The sequence below is a fragment of the Callorhinchus milii genome, unplaced genomic scaffold, assembly GCF_018977255.1.
Source record: "Callorhinchus milii isolate IMCB2004 unplaced genomic scaffold, IMCB_Cmil_1.0 Scaffold6, whole genome shotgun sequence".
NCBI classification, from domain to species: domain Eukaryota; kingdom Metazoa; phylum Chordata; class Chondrichthyes; order Chimaeriformes; family Callorhinchidae; genus Callorhinchus; species Callorhinchus milii.
The window spans coordinates 18,105,711-18,126,854 of NW_024704747.1; the positions used below are offsets into that span (position 1 = coordinate 18,105,711).

Here is a 21,144-nt window from a genome sequence, read left to right on the forward strand (position 1 = left end):
CCACAATCCTTTAGAGCATGGCTCTGAGCAAGACTTCAGCCACAAGCAAATGGAAAAGGAATCAAAGCAACAACTTCAGAAGAGTATCCAGCTGAGTCAGACAGGGTGAAAACTGCAAGCATTGGCTGTCTGTTTGAACAATAATAATTTATATTTATAGATACCTGAACATCGGGGCGGTGTTGGGGGTGGGGGGTGGGGAGATGTCCTAAGGTGCTTTATACATTAGTCTGGACACTGGGGAGCTGAGGAGAATAGAGGCAGGAGAGCTGACGATTGAAGGATAGACCAAACTGGAACAGATTGCCAGGAAGGGTAGTTAAGGACAGGAAAACAAGGCCATAGGACTTGGTTTTTTTTTAAAAAAAGCAGCTCATTGCTGTAGTGGGAGGATGAGTATTTTGGAAGGTTGAGATCAAATAGGCCAAAGGGCCTTGTACATTCAAACCTCTCTAATGATCTTGTGAGTGCAGAATCCTTGCTTCAATCACCCTTCCTGGTAACTCTGTTCCAGTTGTTAATTGCCCTCAGTGTAAAGTGTAACTAAAAGCTTCATAGTCCTTCCTCTCCTTAAAGCACATTGACTTAGTTCTCTTATGCCTTGGGATGGTTCCATTGATGCCAGTTGCACTGGGTATTCTGCTCATGTGACTATTATTAACATGTGAGCCATGACAATGAGTGCTGCCAGGCTGTTCAACTTTAGTGCTTGATCTTGTCCTTAGCCAGCCTCTACTTATACCTACCTTCTTGACAAACTGTCCTAAAATTGCCCTTGGCAACCCAGAAACTGTCCACTTGTTCTGCTGCCTTGGCACATATGAAAGTATTGTTCTAAATTTGACTTTTCAAGCTCATTTATAATCTTGCACAACTCTATAAAGTTCCCTCTGCAACGTCTCGTTCTCAAAGTCAAATGCAGAAATAATAAAGTTCATTGATTTCTTTCATATAAAAGAGGTCAGACATGGAAGAGACCTTTGGAATGCAGAGATTTCGGTTCACTCCCTAACTAGATCCAGACATGCCCTGCAGAGTTTATTTCGAAAGCTCTGCAAGATATTCAATGCATGCTACCTCTGCTTCAGTTTTGCAATACTGCTGTCAGACTCAGTGTTCCTGAGGAACATTTAGAGATTCTGGCACTGAGGAAAAATAGAGATTTATAGCCTCCTCAAGCAGACTTGAGAAAGCTTTAAATCAGATCAGATTGGCAATGCCATTCCCTCTTCTGACAGTGACGATACCAATCTATTTTGGGGTTTAATTTTCATTGCTTCTTAATTGCACATTTAATAAGGTGTGTCCTTTTGGGTAGAGAGTGTGCAACACATACCTGACAAATTTCAACCATATGTGGAACTCTCAGTAGTTCAATGTGAGGATTCTTAACTATGGTGTTGAGTCATCACATGTTTCTCTCTCACCCCCACAATAAAACTCTTTCCAGTAACTGGATGTACATCATGCCAGTCCATAGGAACTTTTCTTCAATTCGATCCACTTCCAGAACAGAGCAGGTCAACAGGATTCTTTATTCCTTCAAGAGGACTGAAACCTTTTTAGTCTCAGCCAGGGATGGTAATGCTTAACATCTGAAGTAAGAAAAGTACCCCAAAAGGGATGTAAGAAAAACAGTATAAGAAGCAAATTTAAACCTTGTCTCTTTGTGTGTTCCAGGTATCAGCCTGGCTCAGTTGATAGCACTCTAAACTATGATTCAGAAGGTTTTGGTTCAAGCACCATGGCAGTACTTTAAACTAATTTAGTTGAGGCTGGTACGCCAATGAGGCACTGGGGAACAATTTTTACTGTGAAGTGAGGTGCTGGGGGTGGGGTTTTGCATTGTCAGAGGTGCCATCCTTCAGATGAGATGTTAAACTGAGGTCCTGTCTGCCTGTTTGGGTGAATGTTAAATACCCCACAACATTATTTGAAAAGAGAAGGGAGTTTCTCCTGGTGTCCTGGGCAACAATTCCCCAAGTAAAAATTGGTTGTTCAATTTATGGCTGTTTCAGGGACGTTGCTGTGCACACATTGGTTGCTCCATTCACCTACAACATACACAGTCACAGTATTTTACAAGAATCCTGTGAGTGCAAGTTATTATCCTAGATGTACTATGTGTGTGTGCTCCCCCACCAACCTATAATGCTGTGGAAAGTCTTGTAGGTCGTGATATTACTCCTGCAGGTCTAGAGCATAGTAGGGCACGTATTGTACAAAGCGCTTCCAGCAAAGACCTTCCGCAGTGCATTTACCTCCAGGGCAACAGCCAAGATCCCATTAAGGGTACCTCAAGTGGGAATGACTGTAAAACTATAATCTTGTAATTACAATACTAATAGCTTTGTAACTGCATTGCATTACATTATGACTGAATGTTCTATCACCACTGTAATTGGGCAATGATCAATTCCACATGGTAAATTTTTCTTGTAAATTACTCTGTGTTAAGGGAAAGATTGGCTTGCCCGATAAAGCAGATGTGATCTAAAGCAGCTAATCTGCACACAGCGTTTTTCCACTAACAGCCACAAAGTGAATTATCATTTTTTTATCTGGAGGATGGTTGGCCAGGACATTGCGAGAAACTCGTTTTTCAATGGAGCCATGGGATTTTTAACACCCACATGAACAGGCAACCCGGACCTCGGTTTAACATTTCGCCTGAAGGACAAAACCCCTGACAATACAACACTCCTCCAGGACTACATTAGAGGGTCAGCCTAGATGAACTCAAAAGTCTCGACGTGGGGCTTGATTTTAGATGAGTTCTAACACTCACAACTACACTGACGTTACAAGGGATTTGTGAGATGTCTTAAGCAGAAGCCTGACTTGCAAATGAGGATTCATTCCCATTGCTGCTTGTTGGGGGAAGGGGGGCTGAGTGGGGTGGGGGGGCAGAATCACTAGGGCCTGTGGGATGAGAACCCAGAATGCGTCCTCTTGTTCTGCTGCCGTGGCCCAGGAAAAAAATTCAATCACATTTGTGTCACATCAAATCCTTGGTCAGTACTGACCGTGATATAAAATGGATAAATTCAGTGAGATTAACATTGACAGAGTTCAGTATTAATTGTTCCAGCAGCTCGTGCCCACCAACCGTGGAGGGTGGACCACCGCAGTGCCCCAGATTTTGTTCTATTTCTAATTACAGTACACGACAAGAAACACACACTGCAATATTTTTCCAGGTGGTTTTTCCCCTGGTCCCTGGACAGATTCGAAACCCAGTCATTTACAGTAAAGTCATCTGGTCAGAGTCCCAAACTGCAGTTTTTTTCAAAATGTTTGCAAGCAATAGTTCCAAGGGGAGGTCAAATTGTAATAGGAAATCATTATTAAGCAGTGCTCAGTGTGCCAGGGTCAAAACTAGCCAGATTATTAACGTTGTGAATACAATAATTATTATTTAAGATCCTTCCACTTTTGTTTTCCTCATTCATTTCTGGACTATTCTGGCACTGCTTAAAATGATAATAACAATTCTGTTTATCCAGTGATGTTTTTCATATTCTCTGCTCCAGGGTATTACTATAAAAGGAATAATTCATAATCCTTAAATTTGATAATGCAGCTTTCACGTCAGGAAGTTGCCTCAAAGCACTTCAGATGTTATATTGTAAAGGGTAGCTCAGAGACTCCGCCCCACATGAAGGGCACTTTGTAAATGCAAGTTGTTGTTGTTGATTCTGTGGGTGAATGTGGCAGCCAATTTTGGCATAATACAAAAAACCATGAAGTAAATGCCCGATTTTTCTATTTGTGGGGATTGTGTCATACCAGGACACTGGGAAAAACTCTTCCCAAATAGTACCATGGGATCATGGTTTTAATATGTCATCTGAACCATTGACAATGCAATGCTTTCCCCCAGCACTGACATGGCAATAACAAGGCAACTTTCAACTTGATTTTTCTCATGTAAAATGTGTACACGTGTAACCAATGCTACAGAGGCCAATAAAAATGGAATGCACTGACATCCTGACACAGGAAAGTCTCCAGAAATGGCTAAACCTTGTACTTTTCTTTCACTCGTTCCCCTCCACCCCACATCCAGCACTGGCCAGAAATGTGACATAATCCAGATGTGAGCCATGCAGAGACTAAAATATAAGTGTGTGTGTGTAGTGTATCTGACCAAGCAGCTGGCTCGCATTATTTTTCCCTCCACATTTCATTGGTTCGGGTTTCTGGTAGTTGCTGAGTTACTGGGATACTGGAATATCCTTTGTACAGCCACTGGGGCCAGTTTACTTTTACATTTGTGGGGATGGGATGCTCGTGCTGAAACCTGTCCAGCAATACAACACAATTCATTGGACAGTCCAGGGATTGCACCTGAGCTGAGGGTGGGGGCTGGGGTTGATGGTGAGTGGGGGCTGATGATCCTGACGTGTGGTATGCTGAACTGCACAAGACCAACAGTGTACGGAGGAGAAATGGTCAGATTCTCCACTACATATATAAGCCATATGTAGTTTTGGGACGACATTGTGTACAAATTAGCTACCACATTCACCCACCAATACAGAGACACTACGTTGCACAGTATATCCTGTGAAGCACTTTGAGACATCCTCTTGCGGTGAAAGGCGTTATATCAAATGCAACGGATATTATCATTATTAATAATCTCCCCCAACACCCTATATACAGCCATTCACCTCCTGGTGTCCTGGTCAGTAATACCCCAGATAAAATTGATCATCTGTTTCATAGCTATTGTAGGACATTGCTGTGTGCATACAGGCTGCCACATTCACCCACAAAACACACAGTCACTTCACTTTACAGTATATATCCTGTGAAGCACTTCATGTGAAAGGCACTATATCAAATGTGTCTTTATTTTGAATAATAAATATACAGTCGACACACTTTGTAGTATATCCTGTAAAATGCTTTGAGATATTTTGACGAAGTGATAAGTCACATCAAATTCAGTAATGGTATACACCCACAAGAAGACACACCCATATGGCCACCTATGTGTGTTGAGTGCCCACCAAAATGCCACTAGCCATGAACAGGAGGAGTTGGTATGAGCTGGTCTAGTCTAACACTACAGCTGGAGAACAGAGAGGTTAGACCTTACTATAAACTATTGATGGTTTTCCAAAAAAACGTTCTGGATTCAATTTACTGTATTTCCTGTAAATAGAAATAGATTGTTGCCTCTGATGTGAACAGAATGCAAAAGATTATATCTAAATGTAAGTGCCTGGTTCGAATCAACATTGGGTGGCTATTGGAGCACAACAGTTCAGACTAGAAGACTACTGAGACCAAATAATGCTTTAAAAACTTCTTCTATTTAATATAATGCATTATGATGTCAAAACATCTTAAAGCACTTCACGGAGTTTTCCTCAAAGATTAGTGACTGTGCATTTTGTATGTGCACTGGTCAACATTCTCTCAGATGGGGAGGAGGTAGTCATTCACGTCATGGATGTTGAGGGACATGGAGAAAGGAAAGTGAGTCAACATTTCGGGTTCATGACCCGTCATCAGTTCTGACCCGAAACGTTGACTCACTTTCCTTTCTCCTTAGATGCTGCCTGACCTGCTGGGTGTTCCCAACGACTTCTGTTTTTGTTTTCAGATTTCCAGCATCTGAAGTATTTTGTGTTTCGGCAAAATCTGTGCGATGTATTGACATGATAAGGCGCTGTGTCAAATGCTAGAATTATTTATTTCTATTTGTTAGCATTGGGAGTTTATGCAGAATTGTGACTACCAACTCCTCAATGACTCCGGCTGAGTGACTTTGGTGTGTTCACAGCATCAGATAATGCTGGTTTGGTCAAAAATCTAACCTTAACCCTTTCCCAACACCACTCTTTCCTTCCCTCCCCCCACCCCCAAAACAAAATACTCTTAAAAAAAAACCTTAGTTGTCCTGTAGCTCAGTGGTAAGAGCACTCGTCTCACAAGCGAGAGAACTGGGTTCGATTTCTGGCAGGACAAAACCTTGGGCAAGTTTCCTTTCTCCACACGCCTGATAATAATCCTTAAAAAAAATTGATCACTTCAATCCCCGACTATTTGTGGGACACTGCTGTGCACAATTGGCTGCCGCGTTTCGCCCACAAATATACAGTCTATTCTGTGAAGAGCTTTCAGACGTCTAGAAGACGTGAAGACGCTATATCAAATGCAAGGATTATTATTATTAAAGAAATACGCTCGCTACAAACACAGAACAGGATACGTAATGAAAATATTATGAATAAATATTTATTTTTGGAGTCTTTGGACGAATGGCAGATTGATGTGTTTCTCTGCTCTCAAGACATCTGGCCTCTTTAGACATTTCTCTCAGTGTATATCATTAGATAAATCCCATAAATGACTTAAATTTATTTTTTATGCTCTCTCCATGGGAATCATTAGCGTGTAATAGATTGCTCGCTGTGCAAATTCTACGTGATTTAAAAATAACTTTCAAAAACGTTTCAGCAAGCACCTGTAAACGTTGAAACATCTTAATGTTGTTCTCAGGTAATTGTTCTCAAGTGTAGACACTGTCCATCTGAACAGGCAAACGGGACCTTGGTTTAATGTTTTATTCAAAGGACAGCGCCTCTGACAATGCAGCACAGCCCCAACACTGCACTGGAGTGGCGGCTCAGATAACGTTTCCATGTGTGGCTTGAACCCACAAACTTCCCACTTGGAGGAATGCAAGCTACCAACACAGTCAGGTCGTCACTGCTTTCTTTTACGTAAGCCCCATATTGAGTCAGGTTTGTGGATTCAAGCCCCCATGTCAGGACTTGAACTCACTGTGTAAGCTGACACTCCAATACAGTGATGGATAACGTTGCATTGTCGGAGATACCGTCCTTCGCATGAGTTATAAACCAAGGTCCTGTCCGCATGTTCAGGTGGACATTAAAGATCCCACACCACTATTTGAGAAGAGAAGTTTCTCCTGCCAACAATCCGATAGATAAAATTGGTCATTTATTTTATTGCTGTTTGTGGGACATTGCTGTGCACAAATCAGCTGCCACGTTTCCTTAGAAGATGCACTTCACAATAAAATCCTGTGAAGCATTTTGAGACTCCTCCCATTGTGAAAGGCGCTATATGAAATGCATGGATTATTATTGTTTGTTTGATGGGATAGGGATAAAGTCTACTGGTTTGGATACTATTATTTGGGTACAGTTGTCTGTGATTGACAGAGAAATAGATATACTGACCAGCTGGACCTTTAAAGAATGTGACCATATCTCACCCACTGTAAATCGGGGAATGTGACTTTTCTGAAGTTCTTAAGGACTCCAAGATGCTACCCCAAGGGAAGGGTGCTATATGAATGCAAGTTGTTGTTGCAAAAAAACCTCCAAATTAAGTTTCCATAAATCTGCACAAGACAATCTTAAATTTTAAGAAGACATGAAATATCAGGCCTCGGGACTGTCTAAAAATTAAATTATCTGTGAAAATGAGCCAAATGACAGCAATGAGGGAGGACGAAACTTTGGGCAAGTTTCCTTACTCCACACGCCTAATAATAATCCCTCCAAAACAAAAATAAATTGGTCATTTTCAATCCACAACTGTTTGTGGGACACTGCTGTGCGCAATGGGCTGCCGCATTTCGCCCACAAATATACGGTCAACTCACTTTACAGTCTATTCTGTGAAGCGCTTTGAGACGTCGAGAAGACGTGAAAAGCGCTATATCAAATGCAAGGATTATTATTATCATTGTAATTGTTTGCAGGGTGTCATCCTTCTCACAGCAGTAAATGTTGTTTCAAAATGTTCTGCGGAAAATATTTTTTGGCAAGGTTTTGATCTGCATGGTTTTCGTGTGAGTCAGACTCCTCATAGATTACTTTTATTAATAAACTGCGGCTGGCTGCATTTGTCTTGAGTCTAAACTTCCTCCATATGTGCTCTGTTAAACGCTGAATGTTGAGCAATTTGTAAAGATGTGCTCGGGGTGCATGTGTGGGATTGGGGTGGGGAGGTTGTTTGGACAAGCTGTGTGTGTCCGTTACTGCTGAATTAAAGTAGGCTGGGCTGTACGAGAGGCTTGTGATCGCTGGGGCAATGGTAAGCTGGAAAAAACAAAAATTATTTTATTTAACAATACAAACTTATGTTTATATAGCGGCTTTTGTATTGGGAGGCACATCTCAAGGCACTTAACAATACTGGCTTGGCACCCGAGCTAAGTTATATAAGTTGTAACTTGGATGCTTTAAGATCCTCGTTCTAGCTTTCAGATGCCTCCACTCTCTTCACCCATTCTCGCTCTGGGATCTGCTACGGTCCTACTTACCCAATCCCACCCATTGCTCATTCCCTTCTTCCACTCTGCCAAGACTGGTCTGCTCCACATCCTCAGCTCGAACATTGGTGAACAAATGTTTAACCGTTTTGTCTCTGATCTCTGCAACGTGAAAGGCACTTTATCAAATGGAAGGATTATTATTATTTCTGCATAGGCAGTCAGAACGATATCATTATAGAAGAGAAAACCAAGGCAGTGCAACATATACAAGACGCTATAAAGCTTTTGGCCACATCTTGACTAGTAATGGTGGCTTGAATAGAGTGAGGTGATCCACAATGTTCAGAAACCCATGGTACTCCACCATTTGACTTTCAGAGGGTATTCCAAGTTCCCACCATGTTGTGAATGGAGTAAATTGTATAAGAAATCCAAGCCAAGGAGATGGTGAGTCAGTGTTAGTAAAAGGCTGGAAGAGTAATGGGAAACTTAATAACTTCCCAATTTAATAAGGGAAAACTTTGCAATCATGGAAAGGCCCATGCTTTATATGGCACAGTGGCATCCACTGTTCAGAAGGCTCATGTCAAAATGCTCTTTGGAAGCACTCCATGTGCGTCCGAGACAAAGATTCTGTACCACACCCCACATAATAACTCAAAGGACCACATTTAGGAGTGATGTCACTCTCTTCTTGGACCTGAATGAAACAAGTCTCTCAATCCTGAAGTGTTAACATCCATGTCAATGTTGCATTTGTTTGGAGCGTCTGAGCAACGGCTGAGCATTTGGAAAATTAGGATTACATCTTCCGATCCATGTAAACATTCCATGAGAAGGAGACATTTGTGGACTCTGCAAGTTTCATTGGTAAATATGTATATATATAGGATCACATAATAATAAATAATAATCGTTGCATTTGATATAGCTCTTTTCATGTCTTCTAGATGTCTCAAAGCACTTCACAGTATATACTGTAAAGGGAATTGACTGTATATTTTGTGGTGGAAACACGGCAGCCAATTGTGCACAGCAATGTCCCATAAACAGTCGTGGATTGAGTGACCAAATTATTATTGGGTTTTTTTCTTGAGAGATTATTATCAGGCGTGTGGAGAAAGGAAACTTGCCCAAGGTTTCACCCTGCCTGGAATCAAACCCAGACCTCTCGCTTTCGAGGCGAGTGCTCTAAGCACTCAGCTACAGGATTCTTACATATCTGCACTTTCTCTATTTCTGACAGTCCCCAGAATTTTCCTACTAATTATTATCCTCGCATTTGATATAATGCCTTAGTACGTAATTGAAAGCGCTTCTCAGTATTTGGTGTAGTGACTGTACCATATTCATCATCCCCTCCCCCAAATAAAATTGGAAGAGGGAAGATAACCAAAGGTGCTGTCAAAAGTAAAATTCACAGTAAAATCCTGTGAAGCGCTTTGAGACGTCTCAGGCAGTATATCCAAGCACACCAAGATACTACCCTCCGGGAACGACAGTATACAAATGCAATTTGTTGTAGTTGTATATCAAATGCAAAGATAATTATTATTATTTTTACTATTGTCTTGGTGGCTAAGACAGCAGTTAACTTGTTATTGTTTGAAGGGATACAATGAAAGATTGTATCCCTCATATGCTTTGTAAATCTTTTGAGTTGTGGTATGGTATATTGTAGAACAGAAAGGTTCCAGATCTAGAGCCTGAGACTTAGTTGATCCAGAGCCCACACTCAGCATGATGGGCAGAATGGCATGTGTCTGGCAATAAAATGTCATTGTTTCGGGGGTGGGGGTGGGGAGAAAGGCAGGGTGAATAAACAGAGTTTAAAACACAGTAGCAGACACATTACCAGTTATCGCGCTCATGTATCGAGAGAGCAATGTACTAAAATTTACAAACAAGTTGTGAGTCAATTCGAAACAATGGGAAATGGTATTCCCCCGATCACTGTAAAGCGAGGTTAACAAAACATTTTTCCTGGAAAGTGAAAGTTGTTCATTGAATTTGAGAGCTGGGGAGACTAGGCGGCACAAGGTTGCATTCAGCCCATGCTGGTTTCCAACAGGAGCCTTTGATCCGGGTCTACATGTTGTTCAGGTGGTGGTGGGTGGGGGAGGCTTGGTGCAGTTTGGGCTGTCCTTCTGAAGATTCGTACAAACTTATCTATGGGGAGTTTGAAATGATTCTGCTCTGATCTTTCAAGCTGTAACAACATATAATTCTTATATTGAGCAGGTATCCAATTGATTCACAGGATTCGTTGTCAAGTGTAGTGACTGTGTGTTTTGTGAAACAGAGCAGCCATTTGCACGCAGCAATGTACCCACAAATAGCCATGAAGTGACCGAGTTAAGCTGGAAGATTGTTGGCCAGGAAAACGGGAGAAACTCCCTTCTCTTTTGAACAGTGCCATGGAATCTTTATTGTCCACCTGAACAGGCAGGCAGAACTTTGGTTTAAAGTCTCATCCAAAGTACAGCACCTCTCACAATGCAGCATACATCCAGCACTGCATTGGAGTGTCAGCTTGAACCAGCCTTTGACTCAGAGGCAAGAGTGCTAGACAGACGCTTGCATCGTCATACCTTGTTATGATCAACCTTTTAAATATCCCACGCTCCTATCCAAGTCACTCATCTTTCCACCTGCTGGAAAATATTTCCTTTCTTATATTGCATGAGACGTTCCAGCATTGCTATGAAAGTGTTTACAGGGATCGAAGGCTTCTACTTTTCCATTAATTGGCCTCACCTATCAACAAGGGCCTGCTTATCTACAGAGCGATAGACCACAACCTAAAGCTGGGCGACCGCTTAACCTGCGTATTTGACTATTTTTTGCAGGTGAAGTGGCAGCCAATTTGCACGCTGCAATGTCCCACAAGCAGCCAAGCATTGTACCTTGCTTTTACTTACTGGTAGAGAACAAGATAACTGACCTAAATTGACAGTGGTATTAGTTGTTTTTCAGAAGCTAGAAACAGATGGACAGGATACCATTTGGTTGTTATTTCCCGAAATCTGGCTTTAACTCTTGTTGCAACACCAAGAGGATGAGTAGATCCAATCTAGTGAGCTTTTAGTTTTTCACAGTAAAAACTTTAATGCTTAGACCCAAATGAGAAGTGAAAGGCCAAGAGAGATTTGAGATGAAGGTCTTACTAATCTGGAACAAAGGTAAGTTTTAGTGTCTCTAAAATTGGCCCTCAATCAACAAGCTAAACTAGTGGAGCCTTTTATATGTAGGAAAGATGGTGAAAGATATTTATTTAACTGTAACAAGGCCTGGAAATCTCCCAAAGAAATACTGCGTCAAGCCAGCAAACACTTAGACAGTAGCAATGTCTGCACATACAGAAGGATGTTATTTTCCTATTAAGTAGGTCAAAAAACTCACCCACTTTTTCACAGGGATTTTGCTTCATGTTGAACCTCCTTTACATATTTCATGTTGTAGCCTCTCTTTCAAAATATTAAGCGTGTTTTTCTCTTTTTCATCCCAACCTTTCCACTACCAGTGATATCCACTACCTCACCACCGTGTGACAGCCTGGCACTTTTGCCTCTGAGTCAGAAGGTTTGTGGTTTCATGCCCCACTTCAGGACTTTAATTCATGTAATCGAAGCTGACACTCCAGTGCAGTGTTGGTGATTCAGAGGTGCCATCCTTTGGATGAGACATTAAACCAAGGTCGTGTCTGGATGTGTGTGTTATTTTTTGTTAAGTTAGATATCTATCACCATGCTTGAGAGTATCCAAATCAAACTGAGAATTCCATGCATCCCACCTATACATGGTATGGTGGATGTCAAGGATCCCATGGCACTATTTGAAAAGAGAAGGGAGATCATCCTGGTATCCTGACTGACAATCCCCCAGATAAAATTAATCATTCACTTCATGGCTGGTGTGGGACACTGCTATGTGTAAATTGGCTGCTATATTTTGTGTATAGTATATCCTGTGAAGCGCTTTGAGACGTCCTCCTGATGTGAAAGTTGCTGTATAAAATGTAAATGTTACTATTAAGATCAGTACTCAGCACCAGCCCAGGCTTTGATCTGAGTCATCATCTACCATTCCCACAGTCTCACCAGTACCACTGTTCCCATTTGGGACTATTTCTGGGTTCTCAAATGCCTTGACTTTCAGCCAAGGAGTGCCTTTCTTGTGTTCTCTGATTTCTTGTGGTACGTTAATAATCCTGGCACAATTTAACCATTCCCTCAGAATTTTTTTCCCCTCTTTGTTCATATGTTTTTTCTTTCATTGAAGGTTTCAGTTGCCAAGTGGGGAGTTGGGACATGCAACGCGAAGAAGTATTTAATATTGAGCAGGAGAAATGTCATCTTTACAGCTTTCATGTCAAGTTCTCAGTTTTCAAGAGGAGAGTGTCACTAGCTGTGACCAAACTAATTATATCTGGTATTATTTTACCTTCACTACCTCCTCCCCCTCACAAGAGTACCAACTTGGCTCAGTTGGTAACACTCTTGCCTCTGAATCAGAAGGTTGTGATTACAAGTCCCACCATTGGGACTTTGAACTCACATAGTCTATGTTAACACCCCAGTGCAGTGCTGGAATGGCGTTCCATTGTTGGAGGTATCTTTCTGACTGTCTGCATGTTAAAGATTACAGCTATGCCCAAAAAAACAACCATGTTTGTGACCAATTGAATGACCAATTTTATCTGTGGGATTTTGGACAGGGCACCAGGAGTAACTCCCTTCTCTTTTAAAATCTCTTCCACGGGATTTTTAACATCCGCCTGAGTGGGCAGACAGGACCTCAGTTTAACATCTTCATCTCATTCAAAGGAAAGAGTCACTGACAGCGCAGCACCCCCCAGCAGTGTACTGGAGTGGCAGCCTAATCTATATGACTTTCTTTTCTTTCTATAATAGAATTCCTTCAGACATTCTGACTGAAAATGACCCAAAGATAACGGAACATGGGAGGATATTGATTGCCATTCAACCCACTCCACCACAGACCATTTATATGCCACTGTGTTGCCTTCCCTCATTAAGGAGAATGTTGGGAGTGAACTCCAATACAGTGTTAAGGGTGTCCTGCATTGTAGGAGGTGCCGTCCTTTGGATGTGACAAACTGAGGTCCATCTGCCTGTTCACCTGATCACCTCCGTCTAACCACCATATCCATGTGCCTTTCCACCATTTCACCTCCTATTTTAAATATCCCCCCACCTCCCACAAGAAGCAGGAAGCTCAAACGTTCCACTTTGGAAATATGCTTCGGGATTGATGTGATGGTCTTTAAAAGATTAATGTGACTTTTTTTTTGCTTTGCATTACATCATTAAAAAGCAGGCCACATTGCTGTTGTCCCTTTCTTCTGGGGGAAATGCCAGGCTAATTGAAAACACGAGCTTCTCTGTGCAGCCTGAACGACTGGTTTGAGTTACTGAGCTAATGAGACGCTCAATTCAGCACCAAACAATTCAATGTGAGTACGGATTTCTTTCTCAAATCTAATTTTAGGGAAAAAACAAAATCTTCTGATGGTATTCCTGTTGTTAAATATTGCGTTGTCGCCAGCCAGTCTGTACAAAAGACACAAGGTCCAATAGCTTTATAAACTATTCTAATGATGTTGAGTAGAGTTGGAGGCCAACAATCCCTTCGCAACCCAAATGCTCAGTGTATGAATTCTTCCCCTTTAAGACCCGCCTTCCCTCGTTGGGGGAGCGTTGGGGTGAGCTGCGGGCGGAAGGGCATTGAACACTCAAGGGAAGGCTGCACACTGCATCAGTCAACATGACTCAGTTGGTAGCACTCTTCCTCAGAGACAAAAGGTTGCGGGTTCAGGCCCCCTATCAGGACCTGGAATTCATATAGACTAGACTAACACTCCAATACACTTTAATGTACAGGCAGTCAGGACTTCAGTTTAATGTGTCATCTAAAGGAAGACACCTCCAACAATACAACACCACTCCACTTAACAATAATTGATGTGAAGAGCTTTTAGATAAATAATAACAATAATAATCATTCCTTTTGATATAGTGCCTTCCATATCAGGAGATCATCTTAAAGCGCCTCACAGGATATTCTGTAAAATGTATTTTTTTTAGGCAAACATTTGTTTGCTGTTTTTGGTGTGATAAGGCACTTTATCAAATTCTAAGATTACTATTTATTGTCCCTAACCGTACACTAGGTGATAATAATAATCCTCACATTTGATACAGCACCTTTCATGCCTTAGAGGACGTCTGAAGGCGCTTCACATGATTCACTGTAAAGTGCAGTATTGGTAGAAAAACCAAATACAATTTGCAGTAAGTCCTGTGAATTGATTTGAGGTGTCCTCCTGACACAGAAAGCCGTCGGGATAAAATTCCACAGCTCAACAATAACAACAACAGCAACAACAAATTGCATTTATACAGCGCCCTTTCACCTCGCTCCCCAAGCGCAAACTTCAGCGATGACGAATGCTATCCTGCAAGATTTGCCAGAGGAAGCCAGCGATCAGTGCCCCGCGAAACGAAGGGCAATGTTCTACTGAACAAGGTCTGAGAGTCTGGTTGATTGATTGATTGATTGATTGAGTGAGGGTGGAGGAGGTAGAGCTTTGTTGGTCAATTGGATGGGTGGTTGATGTCTGGTTGATGGATGGATGGATGGATGGGTGGGTGGGTGGGGGGGGGTGAAATTTAGTGGGGAAACAGCGCCACTTATTGTGTACAAGTCGGAAATACAAGGGGACCCTCAGAGGGGGGTTTGAGAGGAGTACAGCTGGTGGAATTAGAGGAAAGTTTGGGGATAGAGTTGGATCTGGGCAGCAGTTAGGCGGAGTCTGCTTTGCAAAGTCCTCCTAGTCTAGAGACGCCTGATTCCAGGCTGGACGCGTCTCTCTTTTTTTCAGGGAAACTATTCCTTTTTCCCTATTTCCATTTCCCCCCACCACCCCCATCCCGTCCTTTTTATCCTTCATTCCCATTTCCAGTGGACCAGGCAAAGCATCCCAAGCCCGATCTTCTAAAACAAGACTTATTTTCCTCTCTGGACAGAGAGCTCCCTTCCCCCTGTGGTTTGAATCAGGCAGAAGATCAGCGAACAGATATCAAGGATCGAGCAGGTAATGAATGGTAACGTTTAACACAGGGCTGTGTTTTGCAGAGTCGATAAAAGTTTGGCTTAAAGTTTTCCAAAGAGTTTGAGACTTATTTTTAGGGGTGGGGGGGGGGAAGAAATCCAATTTGGGGCTCATGACTACAAAATTGCAAGAGTCGCAAAGCAGCTTTTATATCAAGTTGTGGTTCTTAAATGAGTTCTCTTACTCTTTGCTCTTAACTCTTAAGAGCTAATTCTCCAGTTCCAGTTGAGATGTCTTGAGCACAAATTAGTCTTCAGCCACTGCAGTGACTAACGTCTGGAGCGCTCCGTGGGGCACTGTTTTGTTGTGTTGATATAATAATATAATAAATCATAATCATGCTGCGTACGATGATTAGAAGCAAGATTTATTTTGCTGAAGAATGTTCAAACTCTGAAATTCCAGTTTTCGCTCTACCCATTCCCTTGCTCCCTTGTAAGGCGAGTTAACTGTTTCAGCGCAGGTAGAGAGCGCATGCCCAATCGTAAAGCGATCATCGAAATGTTCTGCTGCTGTTGTAAGTGTTGGCAGAAATGGTCAGCTAAATTGCTTTTGGCTCAGAGTAAACCATAACTGTTCTGTTAAAGTCCCTTAAACTATTCCGTCCTTCGTACGTGGCAAGCGAATGAGCAACCGATTCATTTTGGATTTGGGGGTAAATTTGGGTCGGGATGGGGGAGGGGAATTTCTGGGCCCTGGAAGGTGCTGTTTCATGGTGTGGAACTGGCTGTGGACTTATCAGTCACACACAACAGTCCTGTCGAATTCCTGCAGGCCTGGCACGGGGAGGAAAAGCTTAACATGTTTTTGATTTAAATGGGTTAAATACTGAAGACTCATTGACTCCAAATAATAACTTGCTGGTGAATACATCCTAGGGCTTATGAATGAGACTCATGAATCACTAAAGCTATGAGATACCGAACACTCGCACCTCTATAACATATCCTGCAGAGATTTACAAAAAGCAAATATTTAGGCTTAGATTATTTTTGGGGATGGGGTGGAGTAATGAGCTACAGGGGTGTTTCTTGTCAACTTTACGCCCCCTAATGTTCTTTCTCCGCAATATAAGATCCAAGGACATTTTTTTAACCCTTTGAGGTTAACACTAGTTGGTGTAACAGTAAGGCTGCTGTTATTTCACTGCAAATCCATTGATCAGTTGTTAGCATGACATCAGAGTCCACTGACCTCCAATAGTACTCCTTTCTCCTGTCCCTGCCCCGCCCTGCTGTATGTGGAATTGCCACCAGTCCCTTTTGAAAATGAGGATCTGAGCGTGGATTTGCATGGATCCATCCAGTAATACACCCGGAGTGACAATAAGGAGAGAAATTGTACCTGGATCCAGTTTTACTCATGTTTTGTGGCATTTCAGAGTATCCAGAATTTGACAAGTTCTTAAATATGGCCATAATTTTGCTGATAAGTTAAGACTAAATTCTTAACAACGTGCTCCAATCTGGCACTCGACAATTCACATTTATACCTTTCACGTCGGGAGGACACCTCAAAGCGTTTGACGATGCTGGATGGACAACTGAGCAGCGGGTGGCTACCTGCCTGCGCAGGAACTGTGTGTGGGTTTCAGTAAGGAAGTGGACAAATATGTGAAAAGCAACGGTTTGAAGGAGGTATGAGGATATGGCGGGGGAGTGGGTTTGAATGGATAGCTTGCTCTGAGAAGCGGTGCAGACTCGATGGGCTGAATGGTCTCCTTCTGCACTGTAAATTTCTTGGTGACTTAGTCATCATTGCTCTGTTGGTGTATTGGAAGCACTTGGCTCCTATAGCAAGTTTTCATTTAGCAAATGGAAGTATTGGTTGGTTATTATTATCTCTCTCCCTCTCATGACCAAGGGAGGGTGAGCAGCAGAGTGGGGAAGGAGAAGATCACAGAGATAGGGAGGTGCCGGGGTGTGAAGGCATTTTCAGGCGAGGATAAGGACTTTGAAGTCCATGCATTGAGAGTGGAGCCTGGCGAGGGCTGGGGTGATGGGCCTGTAGAGGTTGATGTGGGTTGCGGAGTTTGGTATCAGATGGAGGTTTTGGATGGTGGAACCAGGGTGCGAGCTTGAGCTACAGGTGTGGGAAATGTGAGAAATACCTCACTGGTGCAGTAGAGGGCACATTTCTAGGTTTGAAGCCTGAATGCATTGCAATAATTGTATTATTGCTCAGGAAAATGCCCTGGCAGGTATCAAAACACACCTGGAGGAAGGTGGACAGGATAGCGTGGGGCTATTGAAAATCTGGCCTGTAGCCACCAAGGAACTTCAGGTTTGGGATCTTGGCTGGGGATTGGGAATGTTGACTTGTGTTGGTCAGAAGCAAGGCAAGACATCGCCTGATGTGAATGCTTGCTGCTGGCGCAAGAAAGGTTAAGGGTTTGCATTTGCTAACCTTTGCGTCATGTGGAATATTTGAGGTTGCTTATTCCTTTCAATCAGAACCCAATGGCTGAGAAGACATTTAATGAAAGCTTGTGTGACCAAATAAATGTCCAGTGTAAATCAACCTTATTTATTAAGTGCATGTGGCATGTAATTGAAATTAATTAATAATGGTTTCCTGTAACAACAATAGCAGCTTGCATAGAAAAAAGGAGCACTTAACAATCACATAGTTTGATGCCTAACCGGGGAAACGGGGAGGTGACCGTAGACACAATCGAAGAGGAAAGTCTTCAGATGCAATATGAAGACGGGCAAGGAGAGAGCGAGGCAGAGGTTATTGAGACTCTGTTTAACAATGCAAACAGAGCAGAGTCTCTGCTCCGTGCCCACCTCTTCCTGTCCCAACCCAGCTCCATAGCTATATGCAGCCACATAAAAAGATTCATTTTATTTTCTGCTTGAAAATAAAACAAACCAGATCTGATACAGGTACAGAGAGGATACCTCTGATGGCAATCTTTTCAATTGATATCATGCCGTTAAGGCATTTCACAGGAATTTACAGTGAGTGTTTGTAGGCAAACGAGTGGTTATGAGGGACTATCTTTAGCCCTGTGCCTGACTTGCATGATCCCATCCCCACCTTGCAACTGTATAACCCAATCCCTTCTGCTCTAGAAACTCACTTCAATTTTGCAATATTTCTTAACCATTTCTTAATTAAGAAATCCATGATGGTGGTGGGGGAAAGTGAACTTTCATCCAGTAACGGGATGTATGTATCACACCTTGTCTTCACACCAACCTTCGGGAGGCATGCCAAGGTTTAATTGCTTACAGAATGTTGTTAAGGAACTTCTGCAATATTGGGCAGCCTCTTCCCCCCCCCCTCCCCGCCCCCACCACCACCACACATCCTTTGACCCTATTTGCACTGCTCTGGATTTCCCCAGTAGGCGGGTGGATCCTGAATGGTTTGGAAATGGAACTGGATCAGTTAAACAGGAGTTGGCCATGTGTGTGTTGAGTTGAGTTCTGGGACACAATTCCAAGTGTGCATAGCCACCTGTAACCTAACCTGTACCAAATTCCACACCTCCATCACTCCAGGCTCTGCTGGCTCCCTGTTGCAGAATGGATCGATTTCGAGATCCTTACCCTCACTTCCAAATTACTTCATGCTCTGGCACCTGACTACCTCTCCACCTGCTTACACCCCACTATTCTAGCCCCCCTCCCCCTCCACCTTGCCCAACTAGCTCAGGCGTCTGCATGTCCCTCGCCCCCTCCGCTCCATCATCGGAAGCCATGCTTCCAGCTACTACATCCCAAACCACATGTGAAGGTGCTCTATAAAAGCAAGTTATTTTTTCATTGAGCAGGAGGGATTGGGTACAGTACGGAGGGCAAGGGGTGCTTTCTGTTAGTGCTCGAGAGTCAGGATGGAGGAGGTGGGGGAAGGGGTGGGCACATTCAGAGAAGCTTGTCACAGAATCCTGGAATCAGAGCCTGGGCTGGGAAGAGATCTAAATGATGGTGATGAGGAAAATATGAAAATAACTCACATTGCTGCACAAGATCCTGATAGGAGATTTGGCAATATCGTCTTCATCTGAACCTCCCTTACGATCTTGTGAACTCGCGATTTCCAGCCTTCTGACAAATCTAATATTGCTGTTTCTGCCCTTCCCAGCAGGTGGTGCTGCCGACCTGAGGTAGAAAATGTTTCTGAAAGCGTTGCCATTGCTCCTGATAGCTTGGAACCTCGGGGGCTCTGTGAGAAGCCAAGACTTGGAACCACGGGGCCCCAGGCCCCCCCAAATTCAGGGGGATGTTTAGGTAGGGCAACAAGAACCTTTTGGAAAATGTTTCTGGGATCTGTATAACTCTGTGTATTTGAAACAATAATAATAATCCTTGCATTTGATATAAAGTTTTTCACGTCAAGAGGACATCTCGAAGTGCCTTACAGGATATACTGTAAAGTGTAGTGACTGTATATTTTGTAGGACAATGCAGCAGCCCACAAAACAATCTCCCACAAATAGCCATGAAACGAATGACCAATTTTATTTGGGGGATTGTTGGCCAGGACACTGGGAGAAATTGCCTTCTTTTTTCGAATAGTGCCTTGGGATTTTTAACTTCCATCTACCTGAACAGGCAGTTTAATGTCTCATCCGAAGGACGGCACCTTCAACTCCAGCACTGCATTGGAGTGTCAGCTTAGACGATGTGAGTTCAAGTCCCAATGTGGGGCTCGAACCCACAATCTTCTGACTCAGAGGTGAGAGTGCACATGAGGTGCTGTGTTTCACCCACAAACTACTCAGTCGCTTCACTTTACAGTATATCCTGTCAAGTGCTTTAAGATGTCTTCATTACATGATAAGGTGCTAAATTAAAGGCAAATATTATTATTATTGCACCACATCGATGCTGAACAGTAATCCTATCCTTTCCAATCTGGGTTGTGTTCCAGCGAAGCCTGATTGCTTGGTGAATGTGTACTTTGTCATCGACACCTCTGAGAGTGTGGCTCTGCAGTTCGGAATCCAAGGCAGCCTGGTTGATCTCGAGAAAACCTTCACCAAGAACATTGTGGAGAAGTTGCAGGATGCAGTCTTCAAGGACCGGGTCCAGTTACTCTGGCAGTTCGGGGGCCTACACTTCTCTGACCAAGTGATCGAGTTCAGCCCTATCACCTCCAACAAAAGGGAATTTCTCAACAAACTCACGCAAATCAGGTACATCGGCCGCGGGACCTTCACGGATTGCGCCCTCGGGAACATGACTGCAAACGTGTTGCAGCACATGGGGCAGGATACACGCATGAACTTTGCCGTGGTCATCACGGACGGCCATGTGACCGGGAGCCCCTGCGGAGGGATGCAGCTCATGGCAGAACGGGCCAGGGACGCCGGCATCCATGTGTTTTCCATCTCCACGGACGACAACAAGTACGAACAAGGTTTGAAGACCATCGCTAACTTACCCCACGAGCTCTACCGAAATGATTACAAGGCATCATCCCTGGCAGATCCGTCGAAGCCCGAACAGACCATAGATCGAATCATTAAAGTCATGGTGAGTGCTCCTTGCCTGTGTTTTCCTTCCAACTCCCGTCATACAAACCATCTCCACATTTCATTAGAGGTCCTACGTTTAAATTGAAAAATTCTCCCCAGAACAGTCTCATGGGCCTAGTTTTGGCCCACGAGACGGCTCTGGGGAGAACTCTTCAATTTGGAAGCCATTTCTTCTCAAGAGCTGTGGAAAAACGGCTTCCAGATGAAGACAGGTTAAACATATTTCCACAATCATGCGTGCTTTTAATGTTATCA

At 43.0% G+C, this 21,144-nt stretch overlaps 1 protein-coding gene across 1 annotated transcript in view; it reads left to right on the forward strand.

Moving 5' to 3' along the window:
* Nucleotides 1-15,138: 15,138 nt before the first annotated feature.
* Nucleotides 15,139-21,144, forward strand: part of col6a2 (collagen, type VI, alpha 2) — a gene marked incomplete at its 5' end in the record, with an annotated part of 41,688 nt that continues 35,682 nt past the window's right edge. Inside the window, 3 exons of the mRNA XM_007900055.2 lie at nucleotides 15,139-15,383; nucleotides 19,494-19,639; nucleotides 20,283-20,887. Coding sequence (XP_007898246.2) covers nucleotides 15,139-15,383; nucleotides 19,494-19,639; nucleotides 20,283-20,887 — 996 coding nt within the window. The remainder of the gene's footprint in view (nucleotides 15,384-19,493; nucleotides 19,640-20,282; nucleotides 20,888-21,144) is intronic.